The 20,712-nt window shown below is 42.2% G+C and overlaps 1 protein-coding gene across 3 annotated transcripts in view; it reads right to left on the bottom strand.

Moving 5' to 3' along the window:
* Nucleotides 1–20,712, bottom strand: part of EPHB1 (EPH receptor B1) — a 427,967-nt gene that overhangs the window by 46,212 nt on the left and 361,043 nt on the right. For all 3 annotated transcript variants that reach the window (XM_081072777.1, XM_081072779.1, XM_081072778.1), the window contains 2 exons: nucleotides 16,541–16,788; nucleotides 8,591–8,806 (listed from right to left, as the gene is read on the bottom strand). In XM_081072777.1, the coding sequence (XP_080928903.1) occupies nucleotides 8,591–8,806; nucleotides 16,541–16,788 (464 nt within the window). The remainder of the gene's footprint in view (nucleotides 1–8,590; nucleotides 8,807–16,540; nucleotides 16,789–20,712) is intronic.

The raw sequence follows: 20,712 nt of genomic DNA on the forward strand, positions 1-20,712 counted from the left end.
CCCATTATTCTTATATTGCTCTTTCTGATGGAGTCAGAAAGTTCTTGTAGAGTTCTTTCATTTCTTTTAAGTCTCAAGTCTCTTTCTTTTTCCATCTGTGTAATTTCCAGGTTTCTATCTTCGATGTCACTGATTCTTTCCTCCATCTGGTCAACTCTACTACCTAAGCTGGTTATTTCATTCTTGATTTCTTCTATTGAGTTCCTAATCTCTAGAAATTCTATTCGGTTCTTTTTTAAAATTTCAATCTCTTTCGTAAAATGCTCATGTTGTTCTTTGATTGTGTTTCTGAGTTCATTAAACTGCTTTTCTGTGTTTTCGTGCATCTCGTTGAGTTTTTTCAGAACTACAATCTTGAATTCTCTGTCATTTAAGTCACATATTTCCATATCTTTAAGTTCCTTTTCTGGAGACTTTTCACTTTCTTTCTGAGCTGTCTTGTTGCCTTGGTTAATCATGGCAATTACTGATTTATTATTTCTCTCCCTAGACATCTACAGGAGTGGCTTCTGCAACAGGTTGATAGGAAGAGGTCTTTCTTTTGTTTTCCAGTACTTATTGATAGAATGTTTTATTTTCTCTCCGACTGCAGCCTTTCTTTTCTCTCTCACACGGTAGTGCTATATTTTCTCTGCACTATTCCAGCTTCTCACACAATGGGGGAATTCCCTGGGAGACAGGCTTCTCCTGTATTAATAGTTTGCCTGGGTCACAGGGCGCAGTGTCTGTGTGGGTATGGAGAGAGCTTTTGAAGTTCCAAAGCTCTTCCTGCACCAGATTCAGAGCCTGTGTGTTTCAGCAGTTCTGTTTACTCCTACAGGGATCCGCCCAGATAGGTGGGGCCAGGGGCAGGTTAAGTTGTGAGAGGTGGCCCAGAGCAATGGTGGCGACCACCACCACAGCCGGTCCGGCTTCCACAGGTTCCTCTCCTTTGCCAGAACTAGTTGGGCTGCGAATCTGTGTCTGCGGTCCACTGTTCTCAGAGCAGCAAATATTCTGTTCTTTTGATCTGACACTGCTATGTTCCGCTTCTAGCACCGGGCAGTTGGGTGTGGGGCGAGCTCTGGGAGGGTAGGGAGGGGGTGGCTAGTCTCAGTGCCTAAGGCTTCCGTTCTCTGCTTGGTAGTGAGGGCTTAAACCACCATTTTCAGCCTTCTTCCCTCAGTCTTTTCTCCGAGGTCTCTGCCGTGAGTTTTGGGTTCAGCCATGTTATATGCTGCCCCCTCAGCCCTGTGGGCCGTAAGTGGAGCCCTAGCAGTCCGAGTTCTTCCCCCTCCCGCAGCTGTGGTAGTTCCGGGAGCAGCGAGCTCGGAGCACTGAGCTAGGTCTGCGTCCTGCGCCCCCGCGGCTCCATCTCCGCACTTCACCCTTCCTTCCTCCCCCGCTTGCAGGATTCTCCCACCTTGAGGTGAATTCAGTAGTGGGTCTGTTCGTCTTGCCTGTCTGCTGTGCAGGGAGTCCTTTGTGGAGTTATTGTTGTTCGATTAGTCGTAAATCCAGGGGAGCTTTATAGAGGCTCACCTCACACCGCCATTTTGATGACATCAAATCTGGTGTTTTGGATTTTTCTGGATAAACATCCAAAAGTGGGATTGCTGGGTGATATGGTAGTTCTATTTTAATTTTTGAGGAACCTCTAAACTGTGTTCCATGATGGCTGCACAAATCTGCAATCCCACCAAAAGTGCTGGAAGATTCCCTTTCCTCCACCTCCTCACCAACACTGTTGCTTGTTGATTTATCGTGATAGCTGTCTGATAGGTGTCAGGTGATATCTCATTGTGGTTTAAATTTGCTTTTCCTTGATAATTAGTGATGTTGAGCATCTTTTCATATGTCTATTGGCCATCTGCATGTTCTCTTTGGAGAAATATCTATTTAAGTCCTCTGCCCATTTTTTAATTAAATTGTTTTTTTTTTTTTGATGTTAAGTTGTGTGAGTTTCTTATATGTTTTGGGTATTATCCCCTTATCCTATGTATCATTTGTGAATATCTTCTCCCAATTATAGGTTGTTTTTTCATTTTGCTGATGGTTTCCTTCATGTACAAAAATGCTTTAGTTTGATATAGTCCCATTTGTTTATTTTTTCTTTTGTTTCCCTTGCCCAAGGAGACACATCCAAAAAGATATTACTAAGAGCGATGTCAAAGAGTTTACAGCTTATGTTTTCTCCTAGGAATTTTATGGTTCTGAGTCTTACATTTAAGTCTTTAATCCATTTTGAATTTATTCTTGTATATGGACACCCACTGTTTTGATTCCTGCCTTTATGTCAATGACTCCTAAATATACATCTGCATTTAGGCTTCTCCTCTATGCTCCAAATGCATATATCCAGCTACCTATTAAGCAGCTCTACTTAGATATTTTACCAGCACATAAACATCAAAATGTTCTAAACAAGTACCTTTCAAAATTTCATAGGTATCAGAATTGCATGGGAAATCTTGATAACAATGCAAAGTCCCAGACCCTACTCTGCTTCAATGAGTCTGTGCCTCTGTGCTCCAGGTAAATCTGATACCTACCCAAATTCGAGAAACACGTTCTAAACCAAAACTATAATCTACCCCCAAGCTTCCTACTACTCCAACCAGTTCCTTTCCAGCATCCCCACTCCAGAGAATGGCACCATCATCCATCCAGAGATACTGGGTATCATCCTTGGACCTCTGTCACCTTTACCCCTAAGTATCATCTACTATCAAGTCCTTTTCATGTTACTCCCTTGATCCCTCTGGGCTTCACTCACATCCTCACCACCCCATAGCCTCCTGACACTTCTTTCTTCTACTGTTGCCTCTCCCACCCATCCTCCACACTGCAGCCAGGGTAAATATTAAAAAAAAAAAAAATCTTTTTTTTGAGATAGTTCAAATCTCTAGGAAAGTTACAAGAATGCTACAAAGAATGTCTGTATACTCTTCATTCAGATGCCCCATTACAACTCTCTACAATTGTCCAGAAATGCCCTCTGAAGGCCTTTTACTGACCTTTTAACACCCTGTTATCAGACCTCTCTAATCCCCTTCAATGTGGAACAGTTGCTCAGTCTCTTTAACTTTTATGACCTTGAAATTTCTGATGATCATAGGCCAGGTGTTTAATAGAATGTGTCTCAATTTTAGTTAATTTGATATTTCCTCATGATGAGACCCAGGTTATACATTTTGAACAGAGTATCTCAAATGCGATGTTCACTTCCTGTTACGTGCTACACAATGTCCTGTTACAGGCATTGTGAACTTGAATCACTTGATTCAGATGGTGTTGTCAAATTTATCTGTAAAGTTACTTTCTCCTCCTTTGTAATAAATATTTAGGGGGAAAATACTTTGAGGCTATGTAAAATCCTGTTGCTCTCCTCACTTTCACCCAAGTTTTAGCATCCATTGATATTTTGTAACTTAATCTGATAGTTACCAAACAGTGATTTTTCTAATAATATCATTTTTTCCACTACTGGAAAAATGTCCTTTTCTCTTCATTTATTTATTCATTTGTATTCATATCAGTGTGGACTCCTTAGTTCCTATTTTATTCAATAGGTTATTATCTGTTACTTCATTATATGTTTTGAGGCTCAAATTATCCATATTTGGACATTGAGAGGACCTTCAAGCTGGATATTGTGTTCTTTTGACATGCCCCGATCATTCTTGGATTACTTTCTTACTTTCTGGCATAAAAAGATATGTTGGGATCATCTTGTACTTTCTCTGCCCAGGCCCTGGAAGGGGCCATTTATCTAATGAGTCTTGGTTGCTTTTAGTGTAAAAGAGTATATAAAATCCAAGATCAGAGTTTTAGGTGTACTCTTCGCTACACCGGTGTCATTGCTTTGAGGCACACTCAGCTTATATTTATTTCTCTATCTTTTTATGTGTTGACAACCATGAGTTCATACCAATACCTTGAATTTTAATTCAACACCATATAATTCATGCCAGCTTTCATGCTTTCCACATTTGTACATCCTTTTCCAACAGCTCCCGTTATTTCCAATATATTTCTCAATGTCCTTGTATATAGCTACTTTTCCAATCTTGCTGGGCTTCCAGTCCCCCTCACACACAGGCCTCAATCTCTGCTAGGGTTTACCTCCCTTGCTCAAACATCTTCCTTTATGGGGCCTGCCAAATCATTTTTTGGTGAAAGAAAAAAGAAAGCTGAGAAAGTGTATTTTGTTTGCTTTTAAAGAACAGAGGGGAAGAGATTGGAAGAACAAAGGCAGGAGAAAAGCCAGGTTACTTTTCTAAAATGAAAATCCATCACCTCTGAGCTATGTGTGTGCATCTACCATGTTTCCCCGAAACTAAGACCTAACCAGAAAATAAGCCCTAGCAGATTTTTCAGGATGACATCCCCTGAACATAAGCCCTAATGCGTCTTTTAGAGTACAACTTAATATAAGACCCAGTCTTATTTTCGGGGAAACACGGTGTGTGTGTGTGTGTGTGTGTGTGTGTGTGTGTGTGCGCGCGCGCACGCACACATGCACTCCCATGCACACACTCACACACACAGCCCTTGAATGGCTTCCTATTGCTCTCAGGCTATAAATGTCATCACAAGGGTCCAGGAGGCCATGCATGATGTAATCGCTGCTGACCTTTCCCTTTCACTTTCACTTTCTCTCCAAACGCCAAGCACAGGGGACCTGTCATCTCCTCTAAAATTCCATCTTCCCTCTTGCCACAGGACCTTTGTATGTGCTGCTTATGTCTCTCAGTGCTCTAACTTGCCACATGCACTTGGGTGACTTATTCTTCAAATCTTTGCTGGTGCACCATCTATCTCTTCCTCTGGAAGCCCTCCTTAATTCCCCCAGATATAGTGAGACTATTTTGTTATTTATTGCTTTATTCATGCTCTCATGGAACACAGTGGCTCTTATCTCAACTGGGAATTATGCACTTATCTGTATATGTGTCTGAGTAATATCCTCTTTCCACATTAAATTTTGAGTGGTGTGAGAATAGCAACAATGTCTCTTTTTGAGCATGAATGTGCCCCTAGTTTGTGGCCCAGTGGCCCAGTATTGGTACATAGTAGATGCTCAATAAATATTTTTTCATGTGAATAATTTGTATTTTTAGAAACATAAAGTGTTTAATCAGCAAACATGGTAATTTTCTCTATTTTGAATGAAAGGCAAACCATGAACGAATAATATGACACATGTGGTGAGGCTGGTGAACGTATGACTGTGAAAAATTCTGAAAACTCCTAGGTCTAAGAGTTTATAAGCTTTATCACTTAGAAAAAACACAAATTCACAAAAAATGATGCAAATAATGTGTATAGGAAAATAATGTGGGAGTCTTTACCTAAGAAAATTTTAATATAAAGCATATACAAATTGCATATTTGACTCACATCATTATACGGGTGATTCAAGGTCATTTAAATGATAGTCCTTCCAAAGATGGAATAGAATTTCATTCAAAATTCAAAGGTGAGTATATACACACAACGTATGTGTGCATATTTTAGCACTGGATAAAGTGATTTTAAATTGCACTTGAAAGAAAAGATATTTGAGAGGAGCCAAGAAAAGCTGTTTTTTGCTTTTAAAAGAGAATGAAGGATGACTTACTTTACCCAAATAGTAAAAGTCTTGCTAAAATTATTATAATCAGAATAATACAGACAATATGACTTTCATTAAAGTTAAGAATCAGAACAATATGGTTTGGCACAAGAGTCAATAAACAGATCAATGGAGCAGAATTGAGAATCAAAACATAGTTCATATAAGGAACTTAATATATAACAAGGATGACATGTGATTCAATTAAAGATGGACAATGTGTTTAATAAGTGGTGCTGGCATGATGATCTATTCACCAGGACGAGAACAGAGTAAGAATATATATCTAATACATATTCAAAAACAAATTTGACAATAGCCCTTGTGCCTATGGACAAGAGATGGATAAATAAGCAATGAATACTACAGTAAATAGGAATAAACTACTGCTACATACAACAATATGAACGAATCTCACAAAGAGAATGCTAAGTAAAAGCAGCCAGACACAACATATGTGTATGGTTCCACTTAAGTGAAGTTCTAGGACAGGCAAAACAAACCTATGGTAGAAAAAAAACAGTGGTTGCCTCTGGGTGTGGGGTAGAATTGTGAATTGACAGGGGAAGGACAAGTGGTAATGTCTCAGTGTGAATGTCCTGTATCGTGATAGGAGTTTGGGATTCGGGGTCATTAAAATATTAGTTCTTCCAAAGGTAGAATCGAATTTCATTCAAAATCCAAAGATGAGTATATACAGATACATATTTGTGCATGTTTCAGAACGGGATAAAGTGATTTTAAATTGCACTTGAAAGAAAAGATATTTGAGAGGAGGAGCCAAGTTGAATGCAAATGTTTAGGGGTGATATGTACTGATGTCTACAACTTATCTGGAAATGCACCAACAAAAAAAGATGGAGGGATAAATGGAGAGAGGGATGGATAGTCATATGGTAAAGCAACCATAGCAAGATATTAATTCTAGAATCTACATAGTGGGTATATGGCTGTCCTCTGTAAAATTCTATCAAGTACCCTGCATGCTTGAAATTTTTCAAAATAAAATCTTGCGAAAAATAAATAAATTTCAGTCTATTAAATGTTTAAATATAGAATAAAATCCCAGTAAATAGTACAGGAAACTTAAAAAGCATTTTATAACCTTGGAGTGAAGAGATCTTTTAAAACAAATTAGAAAACTCAAGAAGACAGAGGGAAAACAGATATTTTCGACTACATGAATATTAACCACTTTTGGAAGCCAAAGGATATCATCATAAACAGTATCAAAAGAAGAACAGATGCGGGTAGAGGGAATAATTGTGTCATATGGCAGACAAAGGTTAGCCTCTCTAATATAAAAAGACTTCCTACAAATTCCTTAAAAAACAGAAAATAGCTTGACAGAAAAGTAGATAACGACATGTATAGATAATTAACAGAAAAGGAAACATGAATCCCAGTAATTGTGTGAAAAGACATTAATATCCCTAGCAGTCAGTTGAAAATGCAAATTAAAACAAAATGAGGTATCATTTCTCATCTTTGGATTGGCACATTTTTAAAGATTGATCACCTCCAGTGCTCGTGAGGATGCTGGAAGATAAGTGCCATACACTCCTGGTGAAGTGTGACTGTTTACAAACTTTTAGAATAGCAACCTGGCAGAAAGAATATCCAGGAGACATACAAGACATAAAGTAGTAATAGGCATAATATGATTCCATTTTTATAAATTTTTTTTTTCAAATTTTGAACAAAGAGAAAAATGTAAAGACATACCTAGATGCCTTGTAAAGAAAAATGTAAAGAAACAGATGCTTTGGGACAGGAGTTGTAAACCATGGCCTAAGTGCCAAATCTGGCTGGTCACCTTGCTTTTAATGGCTCATGAGTTAAGAATGGTGTTTATACCTTTTTAAAGGGGTACATTTTAAATGGCTTTGAAATTTTCTACATTATACCCTCATTTTGACTCTTGGCCAGCAAAGCTTAAAATTTTCACTATATGGCCTTTTAGTTTACTGACCCCTCCTTCCGGGGAATGTAGTTTCTTAGTTATACTTTTTCTCTTATTTCTTTGTATTGTTTTCATTTTTATAATACACATGTATTACCTTTGCAAGTTTAAAGAAAATAGATAGGTAGGTAGGTTGGTGCAAGAGTAATTGGGGTTTTTGCCATTTATTTTTAACCTTTTAAACCGTAATTACTTTTGCACCAACCTAATGGATCAATCATTGCGGATGCTGTTGGGAATAGGCATAGGTGACAAGAGGAAACAAGGGGGACAGTCCAGGTGAAAGAAAAAGGTACTCTGGAATAGGGTGGGGGCAGAGAAAGAAATTGACAGGTTTCATAAGAACCTATAGGAGTTAGTGAGGGATTGGACATGGATCGTGAAGCACAGAGAAAAATCAAGTCTGAGTCCATGATTCCTAGGTTTCAGTGGTCAGTTGAGTGGTGCAATTACTGAGATGGAGAGAGTGGGGAAGGGAAATTGGAGAGTAAATCAAGTCCTCTATTTCGAACCTGTGAAAGTTCTACATGGAATTGTGTGAAGTAGGCAGTTGGACATAGATGATTAGAGTCTCTTGGAATGTGAACGGGGATGCAGAGCAGGAAACACAAATTTAGTAGTATTCTTGATACAGATGGTACTTAACGCTATCTGGAAGCAATGGAACGGGAGGAGAGAAGGGGACCGAGGGTCTACCTGCTGACACACTGCCAACCTAACAGGAGCCTGTTCCCTACTGACCGATGTCTCTGATGTCACTGTCCAGTTGTTTGGATTCCCCCAAATCACCTGTTCCAAAACGTCCTCTTCCCATTTGCCAAGAAACACCATGGCTTCAGAGTAGACACTAACAGCCTATGCCCAATTCTCCCAGATGGATTGTTCTCCCAGAACCTGGCTCCCCCAGTGGAGAGAGGAGTTCAGGTCCCAGTCACTCGCAGTTTGGCCCTGCCTGCCATAGGTCCCCAGACACATGCAGCTACCTTTTACTCATGCCATGCTTTTACCTGAGAATACCAGGAAGGACTCACCAAGGAGCTGGTGTAGGTGGGGTCGGAGGTGTCATCCTGGAGGTAGCGGGAAAGGCCAAAGTCAGACACCTTGCAGACCAGGTTACTGTTGACCAGAATGTTCCTGGCTGCCAGGTCCCGATGCACGTAGTTCATCTCAGCCAGGTACTTCATGCCAGCGGCGATGCCTCTCAGCATCCCCACCAGCTGGATCACCGTGAACTGTCCATCATTTTGCTGTAATAAGACACAAGGGGCATCGGAATCAAGATGGGATTCAGTGGTTAAACAAAAGCTGAGGTGCCACGGCCTTGCTGCTAGTCAGCCTCTGTCAGCGCCGGGCCGAGCGGCTCACTGCCTCCTCCCTCCCCTGCTGCCATCCTCATCCCTCTCCTTGAATGCTGTGCTCTCTTCTCCTTGCCAAGTCCTGTCAATTTCATCTCCAAATTACATCTCAAACTCATCCACTCCTCTCCTTCTCCACTGCCACCATTCTAACCAAGTCATCGTCATCCATCACCTATTACAGCCTCTTTGCACCTACCCCCTCCCTGAGAATCCATTCTCTACACGGCAGCTAGAGCCATCTTTGTAAGACATAAATCAGGGCATGTCACTCCCTAGCATAAAGCTCTCTAATAGCCTCCCATTGCATTAAGAAAAAAAAACAGCAACAACAACAATCCTCCAAACTCCTTAGCATGGCCCACGAGACCTCATGGGATTAACTAATGCCTCACCTTATATGGGTGTTTCCCTCACACCTGTCTAAAGCCACAGTGACTGGCAACTTTTCAATCTTTTCCAAACCACGCTCTCCCTGCCTGAGGGACCTTATACGTGCTATTCTCTCTGTTTTTTCCCAACAGTCAATACTTGCCCTTCAGGTCCCCACTTAAGTGTCATTTCCTCAGGGAGGATGTCTCTATAACTCGTCCCCTCTTCCAAATATAATTAGCTTTTTTTAAATACTATCTTTTAGCGTATACTCTTATTTTTCTTCTTAGCACATATCACAGGTTTTAGGTGTGCATGTGTGCACGCACCTGCCTGTCTGTCTATCTCTGCTGCTTGACTCTAAGCTCTTTGAGGATAAGAACCCTCCCTTTGTATTCCTTACCATTGTATTCTTGGTGCTGAAATCTTTAATGTAGGTAGAAAAAGTTCAATAATCATGGGCTGAATGAATGACGGGTACATCTCTCCCTGTTTACAGAATTAAATGTTAAGGCATCTTCCTTAGGTATCACAAGGGCTATTGGGGTGACCATACCAACCTCATGGGGACTGGTGGTGCAGGAGAAGTGCCCACACAGTGTCTGGCATGAGGACCCTCCTAATGAATGGGAGCTGTTGCTGCTTCTCCTCATGCCAACCTGTGGTGCTGCCCTCTCGCTAATCATCAGTGGGTTCAGTCTCTGGGGTGGATGCCCTCCTCAATGTTAGATGACAGACTCTTCAGTGAATGAATACGTGCCATTCTCCTGCCTCCCCAAAGCCCCTGGGTCTTAGCTCTACACACACTAGTTAAATCAGTAGACGCTGGGCCATGCTGCTAAGAACACATTTCCCATTTAGTCCAGCCCCAGCTTCTCCCCGAAGAGCTCTGAGTTGTCTTCTGTAAGTAGAGCATGGCTCAGTCATTGAAATGCTCGGAATGGGGGAGAGGTAGGAGAAGGCAGACAACCCAAGGTCTAGTCTAGTTACCTGAGCACAGGCCCTGGAAAAAGCAGTCACTTCCTCTGCCCTAGTGTCCTCATGTGAAATGCAGAAAGCATAAACAGTATGAGGAACTCCCATTTGGTGAGTACCTATTGTATGTAAGATGTACACAAGACTCTCACGTGCATTACCTCAGTAAAATATATGTGGGACACATCATTTACACACGTGCTCTTACAAAAGCATTTTCTATGCAAAAATAAGTATGGAAAATAAAAGAGCTGTTATAAAACTACACTGGTTATTAGCGAAAACCCCAACAGAAATAGCTAACAATGATAGCACGAATTGTTGAAGGCTCTATTCCTCATGCAAGATTGCAAGCTTGAGTTTGTGTTCCAGAGTTATGCCCCCCTGATCAGTTGAAGGAGTGGAGCAAACCGATACTCCCTCCACTCCTTTCAGAGACCCCTACCAGAGGATGAGCCCCAAACACACTGAAATTGACACCCCCCCCAAATTCCAGGCTGTTTCTAACTCAAACTTTAATCATTCCCCAACTGTCCCAGAATGCTTTCTCTACAATATTTTCTTCTAACCAACTCCAAAAGAAAGTCCAGAACTATCTTTTGGAAACTCTGATGGGTTTACAGTACATGGTACCCATTCGTGAGAGTTGGGTGTGCCATGAGTGAGGCAAATTCTCCTTACTCATGAACTTCAGTCAGCACCTCCTCAAGAATTAGCCAGGCTTTCACTAGCACCATTCCTTTTCTCTAAGTATGTCTCTGGGGATCTGCCTCCCCAGAAAGCTATCATGCAACTTCAGTATATTAGAAACTGTATCTCAGCTTAAAGTCACCAGGGTCATATTTTTTCAGTTCAGTTTTGTTACTTCCTCTCTGTGAGTGTAGACAACACTCTGTGGTTGAAAACGAATGTCTCCCTCAAGGAGCCAACTTGTATGTAGATGTTAGGGGAGAGGCCCTTGTAGTGGTTGGAAACCACGTAAACCGCGTGTTGAGAAGAGCAATGTTGAATGCATGGAAAGCAATGTGTCTACGTCCCTACTTCAGTCATTTTAGTCTTCACAGAACTGCCTTATTGTCTGATTTATTTTAAAATTTAGATCAATCATCCTTAGAGTTTCTAGGGTCCACAAGACCCAACAAGTGGTTAAAGTCCAAGCTTTGGAGCCAGACAGACCGGGGTTGGATCCAGACTCTGCCGCTCCCTAGCTGCGTGCTCTTGGCCAAGTTAATTAACCTACAGAGCAGTGATTTCCACATCTTTAAATAAGACCATAGTGTCCACTCTTCATAGGACTTTGGAGTGGTTAAATGAGATGAGACATGCGAAAGGGCTTAGCTCAATGACCAGTAAATACTAAGACAGCAGCAATGGTTGCCGGTATTATCAGCAAAGCCACAATGTCGCATAAATCATCTCTCCCATGTACCTGGGCTGCCTGGTGAGAGACTGGCACCCATGTGTGCCTGGCACACATGGGGCCAGAACTGTGGGTTCCTCTTGGCTGCCTGGGTGTGTGTGAGAGACATCCTAGGATTGCTGCCCTTGGAGAATATAGTTCACAGGTTGGCTGCTGTAATAGCCCCTCCCCCCAACAGTAGTGTAGATCGGAAACTAATAATGCAGGCCTGAAATTTGGATCGATTGATCAACCAACTTGACTTTTGAATGGCAAGTCATACATATGTTTTCATCTTTAATATTCATTCTGTGAATGGCAGACAATAGTATATTGTTTTTACAGAGAAGATAAAGGAAGTCCAGAAAGTTTAAGTGATCAGCCTTAAATCACTGTGTGGTTTTGGCTTATAACAAGAATCTAAGTCCAGAACAGAAAGTTGCATCTCTACTGACATTCCATCTCTGATCAATTGGTAATGGCTATCTCAAAGGCTGTGTGGAGAAGAAAGCTGTGTATAAGCTTCACAGGAAAAGAAGCCATGATTGATTAATGATGTCTGCCATGGCCACAGAAAGTAGAGACACTTGTAGCCCATATCTGCTACACTTATCTGACTCTTTTAATTCCTGTCCAGTGCCTTTTCCATTGGAATATGTTGACTTTGTGATGTCCAACGAATTTTCTTTACGATATGCAGGGGACTCACATATCATGATAAGACAGGGTCATGCCCGTTGAGTTCATAATCTTGGTGAAACTTAAAGATATAAACATATTAAGATTTTTCTGACATGTTCAATGGTTTTATGTTCAGTTCATTGAGATAACTCCCCAGGAAGAATCTCCAGTGTTATAAACATTAGCATATAAAGATAAACAAGACAAAAAATAAAAGATTTTTTTAGTGACTTTGGGAAAAGATCTGCCATGCTGAGCAAATGGTAAAAACACAGCACATAGAAGAAATACAGCCTTGGTGAAGTGATTTAAACTTTCTTCCTTATGAAGTGCTTTCTGCTGAAATTGCTTTTCTGAAAATTCACTGAAGCCACTTGCTGGTCCTTTTATTAGACAGGAAGGATTTAGGTTTTTCAATGTTCATTGACAAATCCACTTCAGGAAATGAAACCCTTATTTGATTTGTTTGAAGAGAATGAATCATAGATTTTTTTTTTAACTGAAAGAAACCTTTCAAGATCATCCAGCTCAATGCCTTTAGTTTATAGATTGGGAAATTGAGTTAACAGATTTGTTCAAGGCCACCGGGTGACTCATAGCAGAGCCCAAGCAGAACCTCAGTCCCAGGACTTCCAATCTGGTGTTCTCTTCCTGACATCTGTGTTGCTGTTGTCTAGCTTCAGCCCATGAATGAGCTTCCCTGATGATTAATGTCTCCCTTTGACATTGCTCGGTGACTTCTAAGAGGCTTCCAGTTGTGACCATCTGTAAATGAACCAGCAGCAACCACAAAGCCACGTTTTAGGCACAAAGGACTTACAGAACATGTCGAGCTTCCTGGCTAAGGCATAGGACATTGGTGAGGTTCATCAATGAGATGATGAACCTCATGAATCTGGAGGTTCATAATCTTAGGGATCCTCAGATTATGGGAGAGCTACCAAATTATATCCCCTGGCTTTGAGTGCCAAGAAGGAAATACTTAATTATAGATATGCATGCTGTGTAATCCATGGCAGAGCCATTAAAATAAATGGATAGCAATGAACTTACTGAATGTGTGGTTAAAGAATAATGCTGTTTCTAATCCTTCCAGAATGTGAGAGATTCTAAGTTCTGCAGTGGGAGAGGAGCAGTGAGTAGTGGACCGGGAGAAGCCATGTCTGATGTGCTCATCTCTCAGACACTGACCCACAGCTAGAGCTGGGGCCATTCTCCAAAGACTCCACATCCAGTGTGAAAGGACCGGTTGGAGAGGAGGAAACCCCTGTACAAATGGAGGACTAACCCTTTTCCTTTCTTCTCTGAATGGTGATCCTAAAATTATTCTACTTCCCAGAAGATGGACCCTACAGAACTAAATTGATGACCTACTTTTTGATTTTATCAAGCAGGAGATACATCAATTAATGTTGCTATGCTCCAGGGTTTGGTAGTAAGGTTGGAATTAGATTTATAGATTACCTGCCTCCATGCAGTGCAAGGAGTCAGAAACGCTTCATTTCCCCTCTCCTCCTGGCACTGCCTGTTCTGGCCGTTCCTTTCTGGCCATCCTTTCTCCTCTGTTTTCTTGTGTTCCATTGTTGCCCCAAGTTTTTTGCCCACCACCTGGGCCTCATTATCATGAAAAATACTGGTGTCCAACATGCCCCCATGCCCTGAGCCCCAAATGGAAACAGCCCTAAGCAGAGCAACGGTGTAGGGCTTTGATTTCCCGTGGGCTCCTGAGAATGAATCTCCCTTTTCCCCGGCATGGTCCAGGGAGAGAGTCTGATCACAGTCCCCAGATCATGCTGGGGCTCTCTGCAAAGTACAGGCAGATGACAGGTTGGAAATAAATGACTCTTGAAAGGGTCTGTTTCCAGGAAACCCTTTTTCTTCTCACATTGCCTTCTATTCACTTTTATTTGACTGTCTTCATGAGAGCTCTGATCGTGAATGAATGAACCCAGGAAAGCAGAGTACATACCCTGCTCTGACATGAGAGGTCTGGCTAGAAGGCTGAAAGACCAGGCTTACTCTGGATGACCAGATTTCTCCTGCCACTCCCAGACATTTTGTCCCAGAATTGGTTATATTCGTGTTTTTCATTCAACTAGCATTTACCAGGCACTCACTGTGCTAGGTGCTTGGGTGTCAAAATACAAGGCATAACCCATACCCTCAAGGAGGCTGTGGCAGGAAGTACGTGGGGCCCACAATCCACATTTGTTGTTCCTCCCCCCCACACACACAAAAGCACTACTGCCTAATGACCCAGAAGAGGCAAAAAGTGTGCTCGCCCTACAAAGTTAATTTCAGTGTTGTACAAATGCAGCTTCTAGACGAGTCCCGCAGCTGTCCTTCCATACTGCAGCCACTGAGCTCTGCACTGAGCTTTGGTGCCTCCATCCAGCTGCTAACAGATTACCAAATGGCCACCCGGCTTTGGCCTTTGACCACTCTATCCCATTGTTTCATCAGCCTACCTGCCCTGCTCCCCCACCTGTCTGGCACATCCCTTCTTCTCCAATATCAGATAAATTCTCTCTCCTATATAAAGCCTTCTCTGGCTTCCGCAGGAAGATGTCAGTTCTTTGCTTATGATACCTCTATACTCCATGCATAGAAACAGATAGTATCATAGAGGCAGATGCTTGCTAGAAGCTTTGGATGTTAAGGCCCTCAAGGGCAGGACCCTGGGTAGCATACTGCAGTCTCTAAGATGGATATAATAGGACCTCCCATCCCTTATGTGTAAGAAGATATCAGGTTGTGGTCCTTCATTAAAATATGGGGCTTGTTTCCTCTGCAAAATATGGGGGCCCATCATTATGATTGAAGTGATGCTGCATGACTTCTGAGGCCAGGTTACAAAACAGACACAGCTTCTGCCTTGTCCTCTGGGATGCTTATTTTTGGAACCCAGCTTGCTGTGAGGAAGCTCAAGCAGGCCACGTGGACAGATGCCAGCTGACACTGAGCATCTACCACAAGACAACTGAGTGATGAGCCTTTGGATGATTCCAGGCCTCCGTTCTGAGCTGCCCCAGCTGACACCCCATGAAACAGAGCTATCCTTGCCGAGCCCTGCCCAAATTGCAGATTCATGAGCAAAATAACTCACTGTTGTGCTAAGCCACTAAAGTCTTGGCGTGATTTGCTACACAGCATTAGAGCAATGTCTCTTTTATCTCTATAGGCACAGCACCCAGCACAGGGTGTAACCAGAGCAGTCACCCCATGAATGTTTCAATGACTGACTGTACAAATGATCCTTTGATCTGCAGCTACAGCTACTGTTTGATAGTTTTGGTGACACGCAGAGTCTGCTGCTTGGTATTACCCTGAAGTCCATGCACAGAAGACCTGGCCCTGTTGTTTGGTGCTGCTCCCTGTACCCTTTGCTCTCAGGCTCCCCTGAAATCCCCAGCTGAGCTTTCTGTCCAAGGCAGGTCTTGCTCCCCGGCCTCTGCTCGGTCAGCTTCCTCTCCCTAGATATCAGCATCATGGCCATTCTCACTCACCCCTACTCTGAGTAGCTCTGTGATAACCCATAGAAATAAAAATGGCTCCAATTTGGCGCCATTTGGGTACACTAACAATGATTTTTTACAGATGCCCCAGCCACAGGCCTTCAGATACCCCCCACCGGCACTGCAGGTTGAGTGGGAATCACATTCTTCATCAACCCCAGAAAAGACTTGTCGGTGCTGGTGATCCAGTCTTCCCCTTTCCTGCCCAGAAGCACCTCCTCAGAAGGCAGGTGGCCAGGCTCAGAAAAGGACAACTTGATTTTATCTCTGATCTGCAAGTGTTGAGAGCTGGCTGGGAGAGGAGGGCAACTGTACTGGGGAAAAGGCAGAGATGGCCACTGGCATTCTGCATGAATCGTACAGCAGCTGAAAGTCTCTTCAATCTCTGTGATTCATACAGATGCCAATGGCCATTCTTTGTCCCTTCTATTCATTCTCACTCATCCAACAAGCATTTATCAAGGCCCTACAACATGACATCCTCCTATCAAGGGGTCCACAAGCTCTTTGTTCTTTTCTTTTAGCAACAAATCTGTTAACCTTGTGAACACCTCCGATACCTTCCCACATTTCATCGGGCGATTCCTGAATGGCAGGTTATCCTCATGCAGACACTTCTCCCCAGCCACTGTTCTCCAGCATCCACCAGTGTTAACATCATCCACGCCCCTGAGCTTCTCTTACCCTTAGAAAGGAATCCAAGGCGCCATTCTCCATGAACTCTGTGATGATCATGACTGGCCGACTCTTGGTGACCACGCCCTCCAAGCGAATGATGTTGGGATGATCGAACTGACCCATGATGCTCGCTTCACTCAGAAAGTCCCGACGCTGCTTCTCTGAGTAGCCGGCCTTCAGCGTCTTGATGGCCACGTAGATTTCCCTCTTGCCTGGAAGTTTCAAACGCCCCTTGTATACCTCTCCAAACTCTCCTGCAACAAGAATGCAATTATTACCTGCTTCCTTCTCAGCCTGTCGAACCACTAGGGGAGGCAGCTTATGAAGAACAATGGTGCTCAAGGTGGAATTGTGATTAAAGTGGCAGCAATGGAAATAGTGTTTTCTCATTGTAACTATGATGTCTTGGCTCTAATCAGTTCATGGCAAACAAAGAAGGAATGCTAAAATATGTTCCCTACCTTGGATCTTAGAAACAGTTTGGGTAACTAAAGTGCAATTTCAGAATATAGATTAGTTTGTTTTTCCCCACATTTGGCTTTTCATTTGTGTCCCAGTTGAATAATTGAAATGAAAGGGTCAGTTTCACTTTGGTAGAGTCATAATTCATTTTTAGCCGAGCTTAGTGCGAGAATGTCCAGGGGCTGGGAGATATGTTCAGGTTTTTAATCCTCCGAATGAGATGAATAGCGTTTATGTTCCTACATTGTCCTGAAAATGTGTATGTCTGTTGGGTCCCCCAGAAAGCAGACACTGAGAAGTTAGGAAGGGAAGTTAGCAGATACTGTGCAGGCTGAAAGGGGGAGGGAGCAGGATTGGCCAGAGTCCCAGATCACCATAAAGACCTGACATTAGGAAAAGAAAGGAGGAAGTTAGAAATGGACAAGAAGAGCCCCAGATTGTAATGCAGACCTGGCTGATGCAGACTCGATAGTCTCATCTAATCCAGGGGGAACTCCAGAGTACAGAGCACCTACTCCAGAAAGTTCCAGGTCCTAGCACCCCACTGTGTTCAGTCACTGGCTGGACTGTCAGGAAGAGCTAAAGCAGATCCTGAAGGCACTGCAGCTGGAGGCTGGCAGCTGCCTGAATTCCTGGCAGCTGAACAGCACGTGGTTTTTTCCCAGCAAACACAAGCTCAAGACCTCCATGGGTGCCACAGCATTTAAACATTTTTTTGTAGTAAAATCACCAGGAGTAAAAACAATCTGGTGACACTATTTCATAACTGAAAAAAAGCTGTCGAATCTGTTAAATGTACTTTCAAAGTTATTTGATGATTTAACTTGGTTTTCTAACTTCCAGTTAGAAAACGTGAAGCAGTTTCACGTGAAGCAGTTTCGTATCTACTTGTAAGTGCATCACTGAAATGCGTGTCAAAGGCCTGACAGGAGAAACATGGCTCTCTGCTGGGAAAACTGTCTTTTTTTACTTTCAGCTTCTGGAAGAAAATGACGGAGCACACTGTGAGCAATCAGACAAATTACTGGCCACATTACAAATGCCAGTTAACATCTCCGCTGTGATTCAGTCGGGAGTTCCTTTTGTTTTCTGCTACCAGAAAGATTCCAAAGACAGCTGCATAAAGGGTTTTTCCTGCAAAACTGCTCCAGAGTCAGTGGAACTTGCTAGAATCTAGGGCTAGAGTAGAGGTTGGCTTAAGCATCATTAGGAAGATTTCAACATGGACCTTACAGTACTAAGATATGTATCACGTGTAACACTGGTCGTGGCTTTTAATCACGTGCTGCTTTGGTGAACTGCTTGAGGTCAGGGCACCCCACTGCAGTGCCTGGTACGTGACAGGCACATCAATAAAAATTGGGGTATCATATTTATTATTATTGGTTTGGCTTTGGCTTTGCACATTTTTGGGTTCTAAAGTGCTGGAGGCTCTATCCATGCTCTACCCCAAAGAAACAGAAGTATCAGTATTTACGTTTTTATGAAAGACTGTTTACTGCCGTATCTTCTACAGCCAAACCTGGTACAACCATAACCCGGGGAATGTTTGGAAATGGCACGGCCATGCTGCAGAATGCCCTGAGCTATTGAAAACTAACAGATGCGTGCTATGTACTGACTTCAAAAGATGTCTGTATTATAGTGTTAAGCAAAGGAGAAAAGAAGAGCAAATTATAGAATGTGGTATGTAGTACGTGCCTGTGCGGGGTGTATGTATGTAAAGAAAAAGTATGACGAAAATTCACATCAAATTTATTTTAACTTTAAATTATTTTTAAAAATGGGTTACACTAGAAGGGTGGGAATAGGAGTGGGGAAGCACAGATTGGTAAAATTAATTTGGTTACTTTTATGTTGTTTGAATGGTTATAAGAAGCATTACTTTTGTAGTTCAAATGAATAAAATATAAAGAAAAGTACTGAGCAACAAGGATCTGTCATATATGTGAGTATGTATATGTAAATGTGTATGTGAACAGCATATATATATATATTCCATCCCTCTGACACCTTGACCTAGTAGGTATTCAATAACTATGAGCTGAATGAATACAAATTGCATATTTGGCAAGTATACTAATTGAAGAATATTGGTATTTCTTCCTTGTTATAATAATGAGTTCTTTTTTCTTTTAGCAAAAAACAACACAGTTGAAAGTTGAGGGGAAAGGTATGCTAAGATTTCTTCTTGGAGGAAACATTACACCAATATTTACTGACAACCTACTATGTGCCAAGCATTGTGCTAGGCTCTTTGCATATCTTATATCAATAATCCTCACAATACCGTCATGAGATGAGTACCATTATGTCCATTTTACTAATAAGGAAACTGAGACACAAAGAAAACATGCCCCAAACCGCAGAGCTGTGAGTCAGAGCCAGGGCTGTTGCCCATACCCACTCCTTTTCCTACCGTACTGTCTCTCAGTAGGTCTTTTCGGTAAGCAGTGCCACAGAGAACAGACCTGTGTGGATATGAAGTCACCATCCAGGGACCACTGTGCCCCAAATGTGCAGGTCCTAACAGTTTATATGCAATTACTGTCACAGCAACTCAGTATCCAGGGAACAGAAAACACAATAGAACTATCTCATAGACAAATGTCATATCGAAAGTCCCTGTCTAGCTAGTCCAGTAGGATCAGAATATTTAGGAATCAGAGTATTTATCAATTTCTGTACATCAGTGTGAGAAATTTGGAAAAGCACCCCAGGTGAATCTGATGTTACCCACAACACACACACAAATACCCTCAGGTGAAGACTTCCATTCTACAACAGTGGTTCCCAAAGTTGGCTACACACTGCAACCATCTGGGGAGCTTTCCAAAGGAAAGGGGCATGGGTCTCACCTCCAGTGATTCCAATTAGTTAGTCTGGGTGCAGCCTGGGCATGGACATATTTAAAAGCTGCCCACAGGATCAGCTACCTAATTTGTGGGGCGAAAAAAGAAACAGGATTCCTTGTTCAAAAATTACCAAGAACTTCAAGATGGTGACAGCTGAACATTTAACCAAGTGTGGGCTCTTCTGAGCATGGGGTCCAGTGTGACTGTACTGGTCACAGGCCATGAAGCCAGTTCTTGCTGCCCAGGTGGTTCTTAAGTGCAGCCAAGGTTGAGAACCACGAATCTAAGCCACTCAAGGATCTTTCAAGGGGCTCAGTGAACTCCCAAAGGCCCTGCAATTTTCTCTACCCCTTTGAATTCGTTTGAAAGCAGTGCTTGCATATGGGCCACCTCTCAACGCACAGAGCCCAACGAAGAGGGTGGGTTTTATAGACGTGAGTGGAAAGAAAGAAGAAAAGAAGGAAGAAAGCAACAAAAATGTGGCTTTGGAAAGTTCTAGCCCCATAAAATGGTGTGGATCACATGATTTTCCTAACGGACAAATATTATTTCATTGTTTAATCGTTGTGGTTGATTGGTCTTCAAGTGTAGTGCTTCTAATACTTTAGCTTTAAATTGCACCCTGTGTGGGGGTATCATCATGCAGTTTTAAAAAAGTATACAATAAAAATACGCTCTCCTGAGAGGATTTTTCGGGCAGTGAAACTACTCTGTACAATATGATAATGGTGGATACATGTCATTATTCATTTGTCCAAACCCATAGAATGTACACCACCAAGAGTTACCCCCTTATGTAAACTATGGACTCAGGTCCATACATAATTATGATGTATCAGGGCAGGTTCATCAATTGTAGCA

The sequence above is a fragment of the Rhinolophus hipposideros genome (genome assembly GCF_964194185.1).
Source record: "Rhinolophus hipposideros genome assembly, chromosome: 14".
In the NCBI taxonomy this organism is placed as follows: Eukaryota; Metazoa; Chordata; class Mammalia; order Chiroptera; family Rhinolophidae; genus Rhinolophus; species Rhinolophus hipposideros.